Source organism: Helicoverpa armigera, chromosome 12, assembly GCF_030705265.1.
Source record: "Helicoverpa armigera isolate CAAS_96S chromosome 12, ASM3070526v1, whole genome shotgun sequence".
In the NCBI taxonomy this organism is placed as follows: Eukaryota; Metazoa; Arthropoda; class Insecta; order Lepidoptera; family Noctuidae; genus Helicoverpa; species Helicoverpa armigera.
The window spans coordinates 8160110-8183912 of NC_087131.1; the positions used below are offsets into that span (position 1 = coordinate 8160110).

The 23803-nt window shown below is 35.4% G+C and overlaps 1 protein-coding gene and 1 long non-coding RNA gene across 4 annotated transcripts; one reads left to right on the forward strand and one right to left on the reverse strand.

The window, feature by feature from the left end:
* The first annotated feature begins 201 nt into the window (after positions 1-201).
* Positions 202-23791, forward strand: LOC110383899 (coronin-2B). Of its 3 annotated transcripts, XM_064037210.1 has the most exons (13): positions 204-502; positions 3277-3442; positions 6017-6214; positions 8204-8320; positions 9091-9240; positions 17497-17661; positions 18110-18316; positions 18955-19059; positions 19385-19522; positions 19828-19930; positions 20308-20489; positions 21069-21224; positions 21545-23791. In XM_064037210.1, exons 2-13 carry the CDS (start codon positions 3428-3430, stop codon positions 21680-21682), a joined length of 1674 nt encoding a protein of 557 aa, XP_063893280.1. In that variant the 5' UTR covers positions 204-502; positions 3277-3427; the 3' UTR covers positions 21683-23791. The 3 variants fall into 3 exon arrangements, with proteins under 3 accessions (XP_063893278.1, XP_063893280.1, XP_063893279.1); XM_064037208.1 differs by lacking the exon at positions 3277-3442 and having other exon boundaries at positions 202-502; positions 5993-6214; XM_064037209.1 differs by lacking the exon at positions 3277-3442.
* LOC135117635 (uncharacterized) lies at positions 10368-11528 on the reverse strand. The gene is made up of 2 exons (XR_010277014.1): positions 10844-11528; positions 10368-10496 (listed from the first exon to the last, which is right to left on the reverse strand). It is a non-coding gene; the product is annotated as an uncharacterized LOC135117635 (long non-coding RNA).
* Positions 23792-23803: the final 12 nt, after the last annotated feature.

The following is a 23803-nucleotide window of genomic DNA, read 5'->3' on the forward strand; positions in this document are numbered from 1 at the left end:
TCAAAAGGGCTTCAGCGTGTTGGCTTCGGCCCCACGTTCGCCTTCCAAAAATCCGGGACTCTGTAGTCCCGTGGTCGGAAAGAGACATACAAGATATAAATAATAATAAGTCAAAAGAGGTTTTAAAAGTTAACAATGGCAACACATTTTTATACGTTTTCTGTTTCTGTAGAGTAGCAACTCTGATAAGTTTCATTCATTCATTCGTTTCATTAATAAGTTCTACTTCAATCTCATTCGTTCGCTTGACTTCGATTTTCACTTGAAAGAGAGGCATTATCTATCGTACTTTGTTTTTAATTTACGTTAACGGAAACGTATTTTATATTCATAAAAAGGTTAAATAGAAAGTGAGTTATTATTTTGTGCAAAGGATATGCCTCCAGTAAAAGACGAGTCGATAAGAGAAACAAGCTGTTTGGAAATAATAAACATTGTTGAGAAGAGTCCTGGCAAGAGTACTCTTGTAGATGTGAGAGCTTGCAACAAACCTGCCGCTAAGGTAAGAATTATGAACCTAAACTAAAGCTATATCTTGTTAAGTTTTATGAGACATTGCCATGTCGAAATTATCGATCTATCTGTATTCAGTCCGTTGGGATTTCTTTACGAGCGCTACAATAGGTTTTATACATTCGATATTCAAAAAGCTTTCATTATTTTGAAATTAGAGCCCCATGGTTAGAGCCCTTAGACAGTTAGAATCTAAAACTTTACACGTTTTTTTTACAATGTACACTTCATGCAATTACTAAGTGCAACATGCACCAATAAATAACACAACACATCAGACTTATATCAGCATGTTATGTAGTTTTTACCTCACTTTCTCATCAACTATTTCTACGGTTTGCCTTTAGTTTACACTGTAACTTTACACAAGAACACATGCACCAAGGTTTGACACGAATTTACAAAAAGTATTTCATACCAAAGAGTTTATGCTAGATGATAAAAAAGAACATGAGTAGAACATCTGACAAAATACTCTAAAGACCAAATTGATTGATGGAATTTTTTTTTCTTGTAGTAGACAACCATGTGGTAATATTATAGCAACAACTGTTAACAGTTTTTTTTTTCTTTGAAGTTGTATGTTAACCCTGCTTTATTTTAGTAATTGTGTAAAGAACAGGATACAGTTTAATTCGATAATTATGAAATCATAAATTTTCTATATTCTGCCCTCAAATGAAAGTTAAATAGCTCTGAACTTATAAAACTAATTCATGTAAATTATCACTATAACTTTCTACACTGGCTGGATGATTGATTATGTACAAAGTGTATTAGCATATTATCAAGTGGAATTACTTACACTTTACTATCATTAAGTATGCATACAGTCATTTGTTATTATCTATGTTAAAATGTCCTAATTGATGAGCATACATTGACATTTATATTTTGTAAACAAAGTCAAAAACCAATGATCAGAGAATTAGGAATTTTCTTAACTTGTACAATCATGTACAAAATACTGTATTATGATAAATATACTGTAGATTGATTAAAGGTGTAAGCCCATCATTATTGTTTATGGCTGAGGGCTTACTTACAGGCTTATTTTGTTACATTTCATAGAATTTCCTCAATATGAAGAACATTATAATTCCAGTGACAAAATGTTGACTCACACAACATAAAGGTTTCATATCAATCTAATAAAGCACTTATGTAAATCCCTGACAAGGCAACACAACTTTCCCATAAAAAGGTTTGATAGAACTTTTGATAACAATTTGTTACATTCAAATAATGTAGGCCATTCTCAGGCCATCATTTAACATTTGGTTAACATAATTGTAACGAAAAAGTAATTAACTTTCTATGTTCATTAGACAGTGAAAAAGCAATTTTCTAGGGTCCATTAGTTCACTTATTTGGAAACAACTTCAGATAAATATGAACGAAATATATTACTTATTTCTAACTTAGTTAATATAGGCAGATGATGATTTAGTTTATTTAACGAGATATTGAGAAGTTGAAAGTCGCATTGCCCAAGAGAATTTAACACCGGTCATCATAATTATAGGGTTATATAAAATATCATAATGATGTTGTTACTCAAACGGTCATGGTCTGGAGAAATAAAAATAATTTAATTTATTACAAATCATACAAAAGTCTATTTCAATCTTAATAGGTCCAGTAAAATGAAAATAATTCACTTAATTATTGCATAGACATTTTCAAAATAAACAAGTCATTACATATCTTCCATCAATCAATTTAAAGTTAAGTTGACTGCTATTCATGTATCTCGATATAGTATAACATAAAAATACCACATACATAGTACTACATACAGCATAAAGTTCACCTCTTCACATAATATTGACTTAAAGAATGATGTGTTGCTACAAAAAATAAAAATCACACTTGAAACTATGACATAAGTGTGAGTAGCCCAGTTGTACTGAGTTGCTTACTTTACTGTAGTCATTCTTAATGTTGCGCTCCGCTGATCATCATGTAACATCCTTATCTTTTGAATGTACCCAGTGGAAAGTGTTACATTATTGCTAAATATTTTGTTCGAGTCATACTGTTAATTGTACCACTTAGAATGTTTGGCTTCATAAAGCTTTGTTTGAGTTATTAGTTTGATTATCCACTTTATAAATGCAGTATGACGATGGATTTTATTTTTTGTACTTTTTATGAATGGAAGGTACTTCAAGCGTGACTTCTGAGCGTGGAAGACCAGTAATTATGATTTTATAGTCATTGTTGTCTCAAAATACCATTAATCATTCCCTGACGTGTGAGGAAGAGGAAGTGTCTTGATGGAGCTAGGGCTCTAATCACCCTCTCTTGGTTCACAAGTAATATTCTGCATGTGAAAGAATTCATATGGATTCGTTTCTGATCAATTCAAGCAGACATTAGTTGAGATGTTAATACAAATGCATAATTCATAACTTTCTTAATGTCTTCTCATTTCCATAATATACGTCCGAATTACATAACAAAGTTGCATAATCGGTCGTATTATTTAATTGATATTCTATCGAGTTTAATGAATTTGAATTTCTCTGAGAATCGACGGCGACAACGACTTTGTAACGAGTGTCTTTTCACTTTTTTTCTCGCTCCGTTCAAGACACGCGCTTCTGCCGTTAACTTTAGCGTACTCAGATTATCATTTGGTAGCGACCTAGCTCAGGAGTACACGACTGTACCGACCAGTTATTTATTCTATTTGCACATTTCGTTTATTTCGTATTATGTTATTTTAATGCATCCTTTTTGTTTCTTTGGAACTTTCAGTGTTAAGGTACAGTGCATCATGTTGTGGGCAGCTGATTTTTATGTTATTTGTGTATACGATTATTGTATGTAAAATGCACAGAACTGTATAGTTGTGGAGTGTGCCTATGTAGTGCATGTGTTGATATCGCACCAGTAGCGCGGAGACAACATGACTAATTCACAGGTACTTGTTTTTTTTTCATTGCACTTTTTTGTATGTTACTTTACAATGTATTTAGAATTACATTGATGCTTTTTCATGCTGTTTTAATGATAAAAAGTAGCGCGAATCGTGAGACGGCTATGGGAAATAGATTGCAACTTAGTATCTGCTAGGTATACCTATGCTTGAAACAGGAGTAGGGCTGTCAGGTGTTTGATTCTGACTTAATTAAGTAGGATTGGAACGATCCACTGATTCTACGTACTCTGAAACCTAGATGATAATCTAGGACATATAGGTATCAGCTCTATTTAACGATAGATTGTGAGTCGTAGTCTTCTATACGTGAATAATAAATGATTAAACTGACTGACATCACATTACTTCCATATACGCAATATTATATTCTTCTATTTAATTATTATGCGGATGATACAATGGCTCGTTATTTATTTATTAGAAGTAGCGCAAGCTGATTGCATGCAACGCAATAAGATTTAACTGATACGCAACCTACCTGATAGATAAATAGTATAGTTACTTCACAATATGCGCAAAAAAGAGCGATCCAGGGTTCGGAAGATTTTTCTATACACATAAGCTGTATATAAAAAATACAAACATCGCATTGAGAACCTCTTAGAAGTTTGTTTAAAAATGATTCTAATTCTAAAGTTAATAGAGACGCGATCGCTAACTAATAAATTAACGTTGAAGCTCATTGTTCCACTTAAATGTAGAACGTGTGTATAAGACACTTGATACCTATTAATAATCCGTTACGCAATTATGGTTATTGCTCTTAATTCCTCGGCACATCTCTAGACGGTAACACAACTACCAATTTTGTTTAACTGCTTACACTCGCTACGTTTCAATTAGGCAAAGATAAAGTCTTGAATTTTAAATAGAAACTTTTTTCACTGAGAATTACTTGTCTATGATTTAAAAAAAAAACTATGTAACTTTAGGCTTTAACTATACTTGGAGTAACTATGCAGTTTTTTTTATAAGTAAATAGCTAACAATTGGCTATAAAAGTCGTATAATGAGAGAAATTGAATAACGATAAGTGTTTGATAGGTCTTTAAATCATTACTTTCATAATATTCATCAAAGGTTGAGAGAAATCGATGGAAAACTTTATGTTGCACTTACACTTTCTTGGGTGTGTTCAGTTTATAACTATTTTATTTCATCTATGTGCATTTGAGCATAAAATGTTTTACCAAATATGGACACTAAAGAAAGTTAAGCAAAACAAGTCTTGATGAGTAACATCTTTTTTAATTCTATCTAAGATTTAACTAAGGTTGTGAAAAAGTTTTAATATTATAGTAGAAAAAAATGAGGTAACAGAATTTTTGAATTATTCATCAGATTTTGGTGCGTACCTAAATATTTTCTCTTATTGCGTGCGAGACATAATGTCTGTCTGTCTGTCTGTAAATACAAGAATTTGCAATTGCACTAATGCAAGTGTCTAATTTAATAAAAAATACTGTCACTTAGCTTTGTTCAGCTAAAGTGCTTTGTTAAAAAACGTTGATCACTCTTATAAATAGCTTTTAGATTCCTTAAATAGCTTTCTGAAAATAGCATTTTTTTTTTATTAATTACGAAGCAGATTATTTTAGTTTCATGTCTACGTACATATCTTTCCCTATTTTATTTATGTGATAAATAAATGGTAGATTCCCAGTACGACTACCATATGTGATTGCAGTAGAACAATCGTAAAAAATGTATATTCAACCGTAATGATGACAATACACAACCGATGATGACTGATCATAAACGTATGGATAGACGAAGTCGTAAATAACAAGAAGATATGTACCTATAGAAGAATAATGTTTTCGCTCTCACTACGACATTACGAAATCATCAATCATTTTATACCTTTAGGTGTCAGGTTACGTTCGTAATTCAGATAATTTGGGTTGTATTGTATTTCATATCATTCCAAATTTCCAATCTCCCAAAAATTGTTAGAATATTTTTATTATTTCACTGAATCGCTTAGAGTACAGGACCTGCGCACTGCAGATTAAATAGTCGGCCGACAGTTGATCCGATGGCTGCATTTTTTTTTTCTTAAAGAAAGTCGTACAAAATTTTCGGTCGGTCTGATGCCGGTTAAAAGTACCTGATAGTTACTCCATACGGAATTATGAGCCTGAACAAACTATTGGCCGACTAAAAGTTGGCTTGTGTGGGTACACCTAATGGTATTTCCAATAATAACAACCTCATAGGTACTATAGGTCCTCTTAGATAATCCTGAATAGCTAGCATCATCGGAAAATAATTCATAACGATTGTGAAAGTGGTAGACAACAGTACTGTTATTATAACGTCCACAAACAATAAAATCTGGAATATTATTTTTATTTTCTATATTAGTCTGTAAACAGTCGACGATGGTGATAACTGTCGACGCGAGTGCTGTAGTATTATTCATTTTCACTTGTTCAGTAATTAATGTACTTAGAATGGTATCATAGAACTTATAAATATTGTTTATATTGGCTTTGGCTTGCAATTATTCTTGCTTTTCTGTTTCTGCAGCTCACACTGGAAAACGTTTTTCAGGTATGGTTCCGTGGCGTGAGAAGTTCCAAATTCCGCCATGTGTACGGCGTGCCTTTCAAACGGGAGCGTTGCTATGACAACATAAAGATCACTAGGAATGCGCACGATTCGAATTTCTGCGCTGTCAACCCTAAGTTCGTTGCCATAGTAACGGAGGTAGCTGGTGGTGGAGCGTTCCTGGTTCTTCCATTGGATCATGTAAGTTAAAATATTTTGAATCCAAAGCCAAAATGTAACTTAGCAGTTGCCCGGTAGTAGGCCTCTATACATAGGTCATACACATTACAGTCAGATTATTTTAAACGCGCTATTTTCCGTCAGATTATTTCATACACATAACAGTCAGATTATTTTAAACTCGCTATTTTCAGAAACCGCAGGTTCGATTTAAAAACATCTTTCTGTCGATCGAAGGATTTTTATCCGGGTGGGGGTGAAAACAGCTGACGGAACCTGTATTATCAAAATATACTAAAGCAAAAACAATGCTAACAAACGTCTATTTATTTTGGCCTTAGTGTTAAATGCAGTTCTTTTTTACTATAGTGCAGTTCCGTAACGTTGTTTTCCTCGTTTTTCATCCATTAGGTAACTGTTAGGTCATAGTCTTAAAAATAGCTATATCGTAATGATTTATCTGTATCTTCCGTTTTAATTCTGCTGAACATAAATTCTATTTAAAAGAAAAAAAGCTAAGTAAAAAGACAAATATTATGAAAGTAAAGCACGAGAATGCTATGATCGCTTATCATGGAGTAGAACATCCATTTATTCTTGTCTATTGTAAAACAACTTAGCCGTTCTTAGGGTTCCGTACCCAAAGGGTAAAACGGGACCCTAGTTTTCACTCCTATGTCCGTCCCGTCCGTCTGTCACCAGGCTGTATCTCATGAACCGTGATAGTTAGAGTGGAAATCACAGATGATGTATTTCTGTTGTTCTTATTTCGGCATTTCCATTTAGAAAAATATTTTACAATAAACCAATAACATTTCGAAAGTCATACTGTCTTATCATTTGCTTAACACAAGGCAGAAGAAAATACATAGTTTTCTATGCTTTGCAATTTACTGCAAAATCTGGCAAAACATGTACTGGCAGGAAAAATACTCCGACGATTTACCCAACATCAATATTTGCTTTTCTTTTATTGGCACTGTTTGAACTACCCTAATTTATGTCCCCATAAAGTCTGTATGCAGACCTCGTTTATACAAGGTGTTAGCCAAAGGCTGACTAATCTATTTAATTGGATACTTAATTACATCCTTAAACCCCTATGACTATAAAAAGGAACGATTATAAGACAAAAAAGATACGATTATTTTTTGTCTTGTTAAGCCCACCTGCCTGCACCATGCAATCATTTCACTTTCCTTAGAAACTGTCGTTTAAAACGAGAACTTTTTGTTGGTTCACGATTTAACACTTCTAAGAATAATTTCTAGTTTCATAATGGAAGTTTGTGCGTCTGGCTTTCTTTTGCATTAACACGTGTGTTTATGAGTAGGCTTGAATTGTGAAATTTTCTCCAAAATTCCAAAATTTTCTCGCAATCTGCAAAACGTAAAAATATTTAAATTATTCACAAAAAACAATACGCTATTATTATGAGTGTTTACCGAATAATTGATATCAGTAACAAGAAATATTTCAATCCCCTGTCAATTGTTATTCTACCTTGGCATTGGAACAATTTCTGTTATCCGCGCATTATTTGCGTTCAAACGTACAGAGTCAAATATGCGTTATTGAAACATCCGCTCGGTAAGCGAATAGCTGTCCACCTGAAATGAGCTGTGATTACTAACACCGTGAGAAATGTGTATCATTTTGCAGCATTTGCAACAAAGCTGCAACATTGCAAAATTTCCTTCTGTTTCATACTTTTGCAATGTTTGCTTGCAACGCGGTTACTTTGACTGATGTAAAGTGATATGTTTATAAAGCGGAACCTATTATGTTTCTTAAACACTTATTAAAAACTTTAAGACTGTATTCTACAATGATTCGCAGTCACGAAACTTGCTTTAGCCGACACTTGAGATACTTATCTGTTCTGTCAGTTTTTAGAGAATTAAAACCGTTCTAGAATGTAGGATCTTTATAAGATCGCCAGTAAGTTTATAATAGTTTTATTAGTGAATGTTTACTTTGTAATTAAAATGGTTTATGTTTCCTTTTCAGACCGGGAGGTTGGACTTCAACGCGAGCCGAGTGACAGGCCACAAAGGCCCCGTGCTCGACATAAAATGGAATCCTTTCAACGATAACATCATAGCGTCGTGTTCCGATGACTGCACGGTAATTTCGTTTGTGCCAATTTTTTTTCTTTCTTTTTTATATCCGCAATTTGTTCATGGTAATTGATGCCTATTACTCCGGGATGTTCCGTTCGAACAATTTCTCGGTTTTTTGTTGGTTTGAAAGCGTGTAGCCTGGTTGTCAATATATTATTATATGTAGCTATATTATTACAGCTAACGTGGATTGATTCTATTATCTTATCGAGCAGACGTAGTGACTCCATTGTAGTTTATTGTGATCATTTGCTGTCGGACAAACAATTGATAAAAATTATGCAGTTACAAGTGATTGCAATCACAACAAAAACATTTGTTCTTCTCTCTGTTTTAAATAATAATAAAGCAGAAATAAAGTCGAAATAAAATTATCGATTTTCCATTTGAGAACGTGACACCAATTTAATGTATTTGCGTGCCACGTTTTAGCTTATCTGATAGCCTGTATCCGTTTCATCAAACACCGTATAATGTCGCGAGGATAGAATCGGATAGATAATAAGAATATTTTTCCTATTATCTATCCTCTATAGGAAAATATTTTTCCTATTATCCATCCTTCAAACCTTTCCCTATCCACTAAGAAAATGCTGAAAAGCAATTTAACTGATAAATGCAAAGGTAACAAAGGTCAGAGGAAAAATATACAAACGAATAAGACCGCACAGCAAACGCGTAAGGCTAACCTTCTCCGTAAAAATGAAAAAATACCATGGCCCGTTGAGAAACGACAAAGAATTATTTTTCATAATATAAAATATGAATCCCCAGGTAAAACTATGGCACATCCCAGACGGCGGCCTGTCTATGCACCTGACGGACTGGCTGGTGGAACTGCACGGACACAAGCGCCGCGTCGCGTACATCGAGTGGCACCCCACCGCTGAGAACATACTGCTCAGTGCTGGCTTCGACTATTTGGTAAGTAGCAATTATTATTTATTTTTAGGAACTGTGGCACATCCCGAACGGAGGTCTGTCTATGCATCTGACGGACTGGTTGGTGGAACTCCACGCTGAGAATATACTGCTTAGTGCTGGCTTCGATTATTTGGTAAGTAGGAAGAATTACTTATTCTTAGGTATAACTATGGCACATACCGGACGGCGGTTTGTCTATGCACCTGACGGACTGGCTGGTGGAACTGCATGGACACAAGCGTCGCGTCGCGTACATCGAGTGGCACCCCACCGCTGAGAACATACTGCTCAGTGCTGGCTTCGATTATTTGGTAAGTAGAACTATTATATTCTTAGGTAAAACTATGGCACATCCCGGACGGTGGTTTGTCGATGCACCTGACGGACTGGCTGGTGGAACTGCACGGACACAAGCGTCGCGTCGCGTACATCGAGTGGCACCCCACCGCTGAGAACATACTGCTCAGTGCTGGCTTCGATTATTTGGTAAGTAAGATTTATTATAATAAATATTTATACTTAGGTATAAGTATGGCACATCCCGGACGGCGGTTTGTCTATGCATCTGACGGACTGGTTGGTGGAACTGCACGGACACAAGCGTCGCGTCGCGTACATCGAGTGGCACCCCACCGCTGAGAACATACTGCTCAGTGCTGGCTTCGATTATTTGGTAAGTAGCAATATATTCTTAGGTTAAATCCCGGACTGTGGGTTGTCGATGCACCTGACTAACCGGCTGCCTGTCTAACTTCCACAACCCAGTTACCTACCTGGGCAACCCCGGTATCTCTTGGTAATGTATTTTGGGTGCTAGGGTTTATAATGATGTCTCCACAAATGAAGGAACTTTGTTTTGATATATTTTTTGTTAAGAGCGCTATTACAAAATCGAATCGCTCAGGTTTAGGTAAATTAGACGATAGCCGGCAGCACTTGCGCGCGTGTGCGTCTAGTGAAATACGCAACGCACACCTGCGGACCGCTACGCGGCACAAACAAACTTGAGACTTTGCCACTTTTTTTCCGAAATAGTTTATTGGTTTTATAGTTTATGAAATATTATTTGTACTGATGAATTTTATAACCTAGAATAGCTCGATTGAGTTACAATAAACAAATAATCGTTTACAATTTTTAAATTATTTAATCGACAACCAAACTTTTCACCATGTTTATCAATTAGGTATAAGTAATTGATTTATAAAAAAACTAAAATCTATAATTCGTCTTCCATGTATTGTATCTTCATTTTCCTGCAACAATAAAAACTAGGAATGTAAATAGTTTATTAAAACAAATATGTCTGTCGCCAGTGACAAAAAATACTTCTCATATTATTTGTACTTGTATCCGATTGAGTCTGATAATCTGAATTAAATATGTTTTCATTATCCTGCAAGAATCAAAGATATCCAATAATATTATTAAGCAACAGCGAAACTAACGACGATGACATTTACGTACATATTTCTATATAACCAACATCAAAAAAAGAGAACCCAATCTATAACATTTTCGCATTAGAATATCATGGGCTAATACTTATGTATATTACATTTGAATCAGATCATTATAGCTAATAAATAAATTAAAAACTCACTAGTATCAAAACGTGTTAGATGCGTAGGTTGCGCTATATTTTTCGAACTCCGGCGAGTTTACGCGGCGCAACAGCGAGCGATACGTCCCTCCTCGGTAAGCGCTTGGCGCTGACTAAAGTTGAACACCGCGCGTCACAAGATTTATATTGATTCTTTGCATTGCAAACAAAAATTATTTTAAAATATTGTTTTACTTTTAAATAGGCAATTTTTTTTTCAAGCTTTATAACAATACCACCTTAATTATTAAATATTTTTTATTTGAATTTGGATTATACTTTCATAGATAAAAAATATAGTTTTGTACGGAAAATTGTCAGTAACTCTCAGTTTTATAGATTTTTTTTTGGTGTATTACTGTATGAATTGTAATAAATTGGTGTAAGCAAGCACAAGTACAAGATATAGTTGTATCTTGAACATTTTTATAAATGGTTAAATTGCTATATCCTCGGAGTACTGAAGCATCAAAAGATCCCCAAAAGCAACATTTTATGAAACATCCTTTGCAGAGACAAAGATTTTACTGATGTACGTGGACAAATTAAAATATTTATTGAAAACAGCCCCAAGATAAATGATCAAACTTTCTTAATCTTATTTTTGTTTTTTTTTTGTGACTATATCCAAAGCATAATGACGCATCAAAACTCGTATAAAACTCGAAAATTTGTGATAGCCCTCTTAAGGGACGGTAGAACGATGAGCCACCCGAAACTCACCGCCCATAGACCCACGCCTACGGTAACCGGGACTACCGGGAGGCGTCCCTCGATACCCGGTGCCTGTGGTGTCTCACGTCCACTGGCTGGGATGAGAGGAACGAATTCTGTATCGCTCCGCCGCCTCCTTCTCTTAGCATGACTGATGCGCAGAAGTAACCGAGGGCTCCCATTTCCTCTCGCTTCGGACCAAGGCTTGAACCACAGCCGCAAGAGGTCACAGCCTATTGGCAGGCATGCGAATGGCGAATGATAAAAATTAATTAGTCCGTCTTTTAGATAACCCTAAATGCCCTAAAATAATGGACACGTATATTGTATTTCTATATGTCTCTCACAAACAAATTACAACGAAGATACAACACGATTGACCACGAGGACACGGCGGTGCTGTTCCCAGGCTCACCTCGACTGTGTGCTTCACGGAGACCTCTGGGCCGCCCGCGCATTGGTGACACAAACTATGTTTGGAAGGAGACTTCTCAGATCATGTCAAAGGACATAAACAAATGTATTAAGATATATCTATTTAATGTAGTTGACGCGAGGCGTGCGAGAGGCGACGTAACACAAAAAATTGGCGAACCGGTCTGGCCGGCGCGGCGCGGAGCCGCGTCCGTTGTAATTACCTGCCAACTCGCGCCGCTCCCTCTGCCTACAACAACATTTGTGTACCAGTCAGCCAATCGCTTCTTTCCTAGACTTCAGCTGCAAAACTGATGTTTGGAAGCTCGCATGGATAAAAGTTTGACGTACACTATTACGCTTTACTTCCAGCACACAGTCTAGTTTATTATGTGTATGTAAGGCAACTGGCAAAGGCAAGATAGTCGCGTTACCATTTCGCGATGTGTGTGATTTTTGGACCTTCCTAAGGATTCCGGATTCCTTCCTAAGGTTTTTGCAGATTGTTGTAACACTCTCATAACCCGACTCGACCGAAGACGGCGCAGGACCGACATTTACTTGCTCTCCGATGCACGGGTGCATCATTCACCAACTTCCAGGCTCCGGGCTGCTTTGTGAAAGTCTTCTAAAACTCACAAAGCGATTTCGGGAATCTAAGCTGAGACCTCGTGCTCAGCAGCCGCACTTGCGACAGCTAGACCAACGAGGCAGTTTGAGACAACGAGATTTGTATGTATCCCTCAGACCACAGGACTATAGAAATTTTCGGATTTTCGGTAGGCGATTGTGGGGCCGAAGCCAACACGAAGCCCTTTTGAGACAATTTTAATTGTCATTGAACATCCTTGGCAGTCGTTAAGGGCAGTCAGAAGCCAGTAATTCTGACACCAGTCTAACCAAAGGCTATTGGATTGCCCGCGTAACTGGATTGAGGTCAGATAGGTAGTCGCTCCTTGTAAAACACTGGTACTCAGCCGCATCCGGTTGGACTGGAAGCCGACCCCAAAAAAGTTGGGAAAAGGCTCGGGACATAATAACGTTACTCGACTTTAAACCGCGGCTTCGCTCGCATTTTTTATTATTAAACTAGCTTCTGCCAGCGGTTTCACCCGCATCCCGTGGGAACTACTTCCCGTACCGGGATAAAAAGTAGCCTATACCTAGCCTTCCTCGATAAATGGGCTATCTAACACTGAAAGAAATTTTCAAATCTGACCAGTAGTTCCTGAGATTAGCGCGTTCAAACAAACAAACAAACACTTCAGCTTTATAATATTAGTATAGATAAAAGTAGGTATCCTATGTTCTTTCTATTACTACCAAGAATTTGTGTACAATGTTTCATACTGATCGGCAAACAAACGAACTTTCGCATTTATAATGTTAGTAGGATAGAAATGTTCCCAAGGACAATACACTCTACTCTCCCTGGAGCACTCGCTATACCCGCGAGGTCGCTCCCCGTCATCCGTCGTCTGCAAAAACACAACCCCTAAAAATCTTCCATCTTTTCTCCGGACTTTTGGAATTCTTTCATGGTTACCCTAGGCGCGACGAACCTCTCGTATCGTGTTGTATACCGCATCTTCTCTGGTTACACCGACTCAAGTATCTCATGTGTGACTCGCCAACCAATTGCATTTCATTAAATAACATTGGTTTGATTATTATTTATGTAGGCATTGTGGTAGAGTCTAGCTGTGGCCCATTCTTGCATGCGACTCGTACTTGGGCTGGCTCAAGCCGGGAAGCACCAGGTTCGCACAGAACAACTGAAGGGGCCTCTAACAATGCCGACTGCCAAAAGACGTAACAAAATTGGTTTCCCGACTGTCATTAAATGACAGGAACTTTAATTTTTTTTTGATCGTCGTCTTTTAGTCACACGTCCTAAGTACATAGGAGTGAAATAAAAGTGAAGCATTAAGAGCGCTATTACAAAATCGAATTGCTCAGTTGTAGGTAAATTAGACGATAGCCGGCAGCACTTGCGCATGTGTGCGTCTAGTGAAATACGCAACGCACACCTGCGGACCGCCACGCGGCACAAACAAACTTGAGACTTTGCCACTTTTTTCCGAAATAATTTATTGTTTTTATAGTTTATGAAATATTATTTGTACCGATGAATTTTATAACCTAGAATAGCTCGATTGAGTTACAATAAACAAGTAATCGTTTACAATTTTTAAATTATTTAATCGACAACCAAACTTTTCACCATGTTTATCAATTATAAGTAATTGATTTATAAAAAAACTAAAATCTATAATTCCTCTTCCATGTATTGTATCTTCATTTTCCTGCAACAATGAAAACTAGGAATGTAGATAGTTTATTAAAACTACAATAAACAAGTAATCGTTTACAATTTTTAAATTATTTAATCGACAACCAAACTTTTCACCATGTTTATCAATTATAAGTAATTGATTTATAAAAAAACTAAAATCTATAATTCCTCTTCCATGTATTGTATCTTCATTTTCCTGCAACAATGAAAACTAGGAATGTAGATAGTTTATTAAAACAAATATGTCACGTATACCTTTTGCGGGTGACAAAAAATACTTACCATATTATTTGTACTGGTATTCAATTGAGTCTGATAGTCTGAATTAAATATGCTTTCATTATCCTGCAAGAATCAAAGAAGTCCAATTACATTATTATGCAACAGCGAAACTAACGACGATGACATTTACGTACATATTTCTTTATAACCAACATCAAAAAAAGTGAACCCAATCTATAACATTTTCGAATTAGAATATCATGGCCTAATACTTATGTATATTACATTTCAATCAGATCATTATAACTAATAAATAAAATAAAACTCACTAGTATCAAAACGTGTTAGATGCGTAGGTTGCGCTATATTTTCGAACTCCGGCGAGTTTACGCGGCGCAACAGCGAGCGATACGTCCCTCCTCGGTAAGCGCCTGGCGCTGACTAAAGTTGAACACCGCGCGTCACAAGATTTATATTGATTTTGCATTGCAAACAAAAATTATTTTAAAATATTGTTTTACTTTTAAATAGACCAATTTTTTTTTTCAAGCTTTATAACAATACCACCTTAATTATTAAATGTTTTTTATTTGAATTTGGATTATACTTTCATAGATAAAAAATATAGTTTCGTACGGAAAATTGTCAGTAACTCTCAGTTTTATAGAATTATTTTTGGTGTAATACTGTATGAATTGTAATAAATTGATTTAAGCACTTCCAAGTACAAGATATAGTTGTATCTTGAACATTTTTATAAATGGTTAAATTGCTATATCCTCGGAGTACCGAAGCATCAAAAGATACCCAAAAGCAACATTTTATGAAACATCCTTTGCAGAGACAAAGATTTTACTGATGTACGTGGACAAATTAAAATATTTATTTAATACACTTTCAAGATAAATGATCAAACTTTCTGAATCTTATTTTTGTTTTTTTATTGTGACTATATCCAAAGCATCAAAACTCGTATAAAACGTTTAAATTCGCGAAAATTTGTGATAGCCCTCTTAAAGGGAATTTTTGGTAGGAACTGATGACCTCGAAATATTTTTGTTCTTTTCTTTTAATGTACAGACAATCAGACAAGGGGTAAGAAACATTATGTTTATGTTTATTATGAAAAATTTCTGTTCCTTAAAAACTTCTTCTGTTGAAAAAGTATGTTGCACTCCAAAATGTCTTCATTGCTCATGGTTTCTCCATCTAAAGTTTTTCCATACTTGAAATACTTGTTTTTGACGAAGCGCCAAAAATCACAATCAGTCATTGTACTGTTTAGATAAATTCATTTATCAAGTGATCGAGAACTCGATACTGTATGACTCAACTAAACTTGAACCACGTTCAATCAAGCATACATAAACAGCTTAATCTGAAAAACTAAAAGCAAGTTACCACGAATGATCTTCACAGCGTTTGGTTCTGATTTGTGAACACTTTCATACTCGCGTTTACTGATACATATACAATTTCGCTATTATTTCCGATCGGCACGCGAATCTCAATGTATGCGGGTTACGACTCTTTAGTTTTGCGTGTTGCTTTGCTATCAAAATAAGGAATGTCAGGGGACCGTTTGCAAAACCGTTATTTATGCAGCCATGTTTTAAATTGATAAATAACTGTCTTGTTGGATTTAACGGATTTTAGCTTTTTATAAAAATAAATTATAATTTAAGTAAGATCGACGACAATTTTATTTAAAAATATTATATTGATTTCTGACATTTACGCGACTATGAGATAATGAGACATTATACTTCTACGGATTCGAAACGTCGGGATGAAATAATATTAATATTTAAACCGCAATAAAATCCGTTACTTTTACGGATTTTATTGCTTTATTTAAATAAAAATATTATAGTTTAAAATAAAAGTTTTTTAACAACAATGATGTCACTCTATCAAAACAGAATGTTTGTGCCGCGTGCAATCTCTTAAACCAAACCTCGTTATGTTCATATCTCAGCCTTGATCTTGTACCTGTGTTATCAGTATTGCAGACCGCTCGCAAGGTGCCTTAATGATTCATTGTGATCGACTGCCCTCATTAAATGTCCCGCTATTAAACATGTACTCATTAATCGTAAATGGCTTAAGTACTAGATGGAGGATTTAAACAGAATAAGTAGAATTATTTTTAAAATGTTCTACTATTTTGTAAAATTGTAGCCCATTTTCAGTTAAAAGTATCGCTGTCAGGTACTATCTTAGAGACAAAATGGTAAAACCAAAAAATCTGCTAAAATTGCAATGTGTAACAATAGATTGTCATCTTTTATCAATGCAATCCGTATGTCCAATTAATTTTATTTATTTCCTTCGCTCTTCAACGCGAGCACGATACGTAAAAATTACAACTATCAATTATGTATTAAGCTCATAAATCAGATGTTACGTGCTCATACTGTTTAATGAGAAATGAGTAGTTTGGCTAATGATATCATTTGTCAGAGCTATGTAATACGTTTGAACAATAAATAGAGTTAAAAAGCATATTTCGAACAGCCGTCGTAACAATATACCAACCGACTGCATTTAAATCTGTATGTTTTTTTTTTTTTTTTTTTATTTCACTTGAAAATCATCCATTCATGCATCTGCTTATGGTCATGAGAATTGATCGCATGATAGAAAAATACATATATAAAAACATTCTTGTCGTGAGGATCAGAACATAGCTTTGATATAAAATTTAAATATCATCAGCGAAACCATTTTTCGTGGTTCCAGGTACAAGGTTTTTCTCAAAAAGCCGAACTTAAGCATCTCGACCAACACGTTTCTACATCACTTTACCATAGAGCATGAAGTGAAGGAACTATATCATATACCCCGGGTTGTACGATGTAGAAACATTTCTCGAAAGCTGCAGATTTCAATCTGTCTCACAGAGGAAAGGGGTCATTTTATAATTACCCACCTATTGAAACCAAGTTTCAATGTGACTCTTTACCAGACAATTATATAATTTTCTTATTATTGTATTCTCTTGCAGATCTTCGTATGGGACGTCGGCAAGGGCGAGGCAGTGAAGGTGATCGACTGCCACACTGACGTCATCTACTGCATGTCGTTCAACCGCGACGGCTCGCTGCTGGCCACCACCAGCAAGGACAAGAAACTGCGAGTCATTGAGCCTAGGAGGGGGATTGTACTGTCGGTAAGGAATAAATAATAATGAATGACTTTAGAAGTACATTTGGTCACCGATAGATCGTGTTCCTATTTTGTGACAAACGAAAGAGAACGCATTTGTTAGATAAGAAGTAAAAAATTGTTTTGTAAACATCTTTACATACCTAGTTTACAGTGCATGCTTGGCTTAGCAGACATTTACATGATTAGGCCAATCTTTATTCAAGTTTTTGCTGTCATAAATGTTTTAAACACTTTTTTATACATTGAAACACTGGTCATGCTGTATTGCCATCATTATAATTACCAACCCGCATTGAGCAAGCGTGGTGATTAACACTCTATCCTTCTTCGTGTGAGAGGAGGGCTATTCCTAGCAGTGGGACGATTAAAAGGCCGATGGTAATGATCATTGCCATTGTAAATTTAACTTTACTTAAATACTTTATAACCCTATTATTTTCTTATTACAGGAAGGACCATGCCACCTCGGTACCAAAGCATCAAAATGCACGTTCCTAGGCAGTCAGGGCAAAGTCCTAACAACCGGGTTCTCCCGCTACAGCGACCGGCAGTACGCGGTGTGGGATCAGCATGACTTGGACAAGCCGCTGGTTTGTGAGACCATCGACAGTTCGTCGGGCGTCGTGTTCCCTTACTACGATTATGATACTAATATTGTAAGTATTTTTTTAAATCTTTATTGTAAAGTTCTAAACATCTATGTAAATAAATTAAAATGAACATTATAACAAGAATAACCAGCGTTACATCGGCTGTTTATTAATATCCTGTTCTTTCATGTGACACTTTAAAATCAGCACGAAATCTGGCTTAAAATATAGTATACAATCAAAAAAACTTAAAACGAATATAAAGGATTAATGATGTTAAAATAATTATTTTAATACCAAATGGTTATGGTTTTCATATTAGTTTGAGTTCCTATCAAACTCTGAAAAAGTATTTTAATTTTTTGATCACAAAATTGCAGTATGAATAAAACAATGGCTCGTTATTGTAATACCATTAGCTAGCTAGATTCAACATTCGCGATACAATCATTAAATGTCACTAAACGATACACTTGGGACCAGGTATGGGCACGCAAAACCTTATCAACCACATAGAACTTTTTATTATTACTATTAATGAGTTTACTTAGACCCATTTTCACCTACAATATAAACATTCATTTTTATAAAAACAACGGTTCGATTTGAACATGAAAGGTTGTTTATGGTGCTAGTGAACTTGGTTCTTAAGAACCTACTTTTTTATGATGTTATTTCTAATAAAATTATTATGTATTGTACAGGTGTACCTTGCTGGCAAGGGTGACGGGAACATCCGATACTATGAAGTGGTGGACGAGGCGCCTTACGTGCATTTCCTCAACCAGTTCCTGTCGGGAAATCCACAAGTGAGTACATATTATCATTATAACGAAAAAGTTAATGAATAAATAATAAATAAACAATTATTCATCTCCATTTTTGGTAAATTTTTCAGTAATTGTGATTACAGGCGATTAATCTTTGAAAAAAACTCAAAAGAAACCTTTTTTTTTTTTAAATCATGGTAAACAGCTGTTTTAAATACTGGCGCGCATGTTGTTACTCTTAATAGTCGTTTTATAATAAACCAACACTTTAGAAGTCATGGTGGTTCTATCTACATTCTTTATTATGAAAATATGTTACGATTTTGAATCAAAATCATCAATTATTAAACTTACATTTTAACAGCGAGGTCTAGGCTTCATGCCGAAGCGCGGCGTGAACACGGCCGTATGTGAAGTGTTCCGCTTCTACAAGCTGCACACCTCGCGCGGACTCTGCGAACCCATCTCCATGATCGTGCCGCGCAAGTCCGACTGCTTCCAGGTAAATCACTAAATATATACTATTCATGTAACAAAGTTGAGGAGTTTGTATATTTCAATGTCAGGAACTATTGGTGTCTTTATAAAAAACTTCCAGTTCTAGTCCATTTTATCGAGAAAAACATGTGAATGGTGATAATCACTGATAACCTACCTTAAATCACAATTTATGAAATCAAAAATCATTCTTTTCCGAGTAACATAATGAATTAGTTTTATTGTGAAAATTGTTATATTCCTTAAAAATATACATACATTCTTATAACTTTGATATACCACTCATTATTACGTGATTAATATTTTTAGGAGGATCTGTATCCCGACACGGCGGCGCCTTTACCTGCACTAACGGCTAAGGACTGGCTGAGCGGTATGAACGTATCTCCGTTGCTCATCAGTATGAAGACAGGTAACTTTGTTTATGACTTCCTTAAATTAACAAAGCAACATAGCAATGTAGTCTTTGCGTACCGTCTGGTGATAGTATTGTCGAATACTAGGCTATTTTCAAAAGAGCTAGCGTTTTTAAGTTTATATGCATTTTTTCTTTTAATTTTTTTTATCTCGAAATCTCATAATCCCGATAATTTGTATGAATGTTTGTTCCTCTTTCATGCGAACACTACCGAAAGGATTTTGTAAAAATTTGGTAATGATTAAGTAGTTTAATTGGGAAGCGGTTGAAACGCTGTCAATAGCTAGTTACACACTTCCCCTTTCACAACAATAGTAAGAAATCAGGAAATTTTGTTACCAACACATTTTAAACCCTCATTCCTTCCTCAGGAGTAACAATATCAACACACAAGCCGCGCACCAGCAACAAGGACGCGCCGGCACTGCAGCCGCAGGACGCCAACAACCGCAAGAAGTTCGCCTTCCTCTCCCGCGAGACCACGCCCGACTACCGCCCGCTCGGCACCTGGCAACATAGCGAGGGGCATAACGGAGATGCTGAGCATGTTGAGGTATGTACTTTACATAATACTGGGTGTTCCATTAGTCCTTTGAAATTTAAATTTCGAATAAAATTCGAATGGCGCGCACCATTTAAATTTTATTCGAAAATTAAATTTCAAAGGACTTATGGGACACCCAGTATTTGCCCAGGTTACTGGATTTAGAAGGTACTACCCGTGCCGATAAAGAATGGGATTAGAAATCGCGACAGCTGTATTCAACTCTCGCTCATGTGCTATAGTGTATGAGCGAGAGGAGAGGAGGTTGTAAGATAGGCAGTCGCGTCATGAAAAACTCTGGTACTGAACTGTGTCTGGTTATGCTGGAAGCCAATCCCAACATATTTGGTAATGACGCAACAATGATTCCTCAATGCATATTTCACATCCAATTCAGCATTAACTGATGACCATTCACCACGTTTATTAAGAAGTTCAAACTCCAAACTACATTTTTTCTACAAAAAAAAAAAAAAATAACGCCTAATATGCAGACATTGCCTAATTTGGGGCTAATGATAATTTAAAACTGTGATCTTTTGGCAAATATATTCTTAATACTCTAAATTCTTTAAAACTTCTCAACAGGTGCAAGTAAACGAGAAATCTCAGAAGACTAACGCTAACCAGAACACGAAATTCCATCAACTACAGCGTATGTTCGGCAAGCAGACGGGCGACGCGGAGCCCGTGCCGCTATACAAGCAGATCAACCAGGGGGATGTATTCAGTACTGAGCATGAGGTAAATACATTGAAAATGTATCATAAAACTTTATAATTAATCGGTCGAGAAAACTGTTAATAAAAAATATGTATTTTGCTTGCCCTTGTAATGAAGTACAGTAAGGTAAATAAGGACCCTATTATTCCCACTTCGATACTTAGTTGAAATAACATATCATATATTTCTGTTGCAAATACAGAATACAAGAATAAAATAACTATTAGAGGGGGCTCTTATACATCAAACGCGGTGTCTTTGGTCGTCTTATGGAATTTATTATTATTGTATTATATGGAATTCTTCGTGTGCGGGTCTCTCACTCTCATATCTTTTTCCAGTTGCGTCTCGCATTCAACCGCCAAGGTGAAGAACTGAGAATTGTAAAGCGGCAGCTACAAAACAGCCAACAGCGAGTTCGTGAGCTCGAACAAATGGTAGCTGCGCTTCAAGCCAGGCTGCAACGCGACGGCTCGTAAACCTCAAATCTTATTGCCTGGTTCATACAAACAAGAAACGATTCATTTTACTTCCTGATAACTAGCTTTTAGACATGTATTTTACTGTAAGAAGTATACTATGCCTCATAGATACAAAATACAGTAAAATACCGGCCCCTAAGCAATAGGATTCGTTTCTTTTTTATTGGTACCGGGTTTATATGAATTTGTCTTACCGAGCGACACGCTTCAGCCCTGCGTCGGAAGATGACGGACAAGGAACATTGGACCTCACGCAATATTGAACACCACTGGTCGTTTTGTTTGATCACATCATTGATTCAAGCTCAAGGCCTAGCCTTATATCCTGTGCCACACTAATAATAAGCGATTATTCGGCTATTGGAATTACCGTGATGGTAAATCGAGATTACAAAACAACTGGGTCTTTATGACTAAACTCCGACCAGTGGTTATCTTGGTTTCCACAGCGCGAGGTAACTGACTACGTTCGTTATAAATGCTTGTAAAAACGTTGATCAAGCTTTAAGCACTTGATCTGTTCTTAGCCTTCTACTTTATTTTAAGGTTTAGTTGTCATTCCCTAGTCTAAACCACGTCTTAATGTTGTCACAAATTAAAGTACTAATGTTGAAGTTAAGATAGATAATGTATAAGGAATGCGGTTGATACGCAAGTGATGTAAGGATAAAATATTAGAGGGGAAGAGAAAGCGGGATTTTTTCTTCATAGTTTCATGGTATTGAATACTAAGTCTATAGTGTTGTCACTGTTCAGGCATTCACCAGACAGTGACATAATAAACTTTATGCCTTGTAGTGGTTTATGGACTCTGGATTTTACATAACAATTTGTATCTAGTTTATTTGTAGTTCTTTTTATATTCGAATTTATTTTACTGAACTAATCATTGAAATTATGAAGTTTATGTTACATGAATTATGGGAACAAAATTAATCATTCCAAAAGTTTATTTCGGCTTATTCGGCAGCTAAGCTTGACGTATTTGTCATTTATTTAAATTGATGTGCTTTAGGCATCTAATTTTAAGGCCTATGAACTTTCTATATTATGAACAAATTCGCCTATTGTTTTGTGTAAGAAATGAAATGTGATACAGCCATGACATTCTATATAAATGTCCATGTCACAAATTAATGTTTTTGTTCGAGTATATTATACCTTGTGTATGTGATTTACCTGTTTTGTATGTAATTATTATTATGAATATTCAATTAAAATCGGTTATGGTTTTTTTATGTTCCATGTAATATTGTGATTATAACACATCTTGCCTAATCAAATACAATCATAATAATTTGAGTAATCTTCATTTGACTAATAAGATTTAGATAAAATGTTTACTGGAAAATAACTTGTTACAAACTAATATTAGGCTGCTGATCTCGTGAAAAGCACTTATTTACTGAGCACATGGTAAATGTTATTCCCAGTTTTATAGTTAAGTTGACATCTTGTTTGTTAGTGATTGTGTTAATAGTCTGATTTATGTAATAGTGTTACCTGTTATTTTATAATTGTGTTTTGTATTTCCTATGTATTTACATTTGACTGCATTATTGTTTTACATTATTTTATGACGATCAAGCATTTACTTTCATTACTTCAATAAACGCTCTATAATTAATGTACTGTGGTTATGTGTTATAAATGAGAATGTACAAAAAGTTACCTGAACTTTTTTGTACGTAATTGTAGTTACTAGATTTCCGAGCTAGCATCATAGAAGTATTATTCATAGGTGCTAGATGTTATCAAGACTAATGAACTATATTGGTTTGCACAAAGTATTGCTAAAATATTTCTCGTTAAAAACAAAATTGCTAGCTATTAATGGCTTTAATCATGAATATATTTACTTGTGCATGAATTGGAATGTATGCCACATGGAGCCTAAAAACTTATATTCAATTTATTAAATCTTTATAATCATTACATTCCATTTTCAGTATAAAACGCATAATGTTAGTGTGGTAAGTGAAAATGAAAGTATTATTGTGCATTAGCTGGATTATTTACTTGGCTAAGTCGGTGTTAATATTTATTATTATGTATTTTTATATCATGCTTGTGTAGCACAAATTTTCAATAAATGTTTGGATAGTATCACGAATTTTA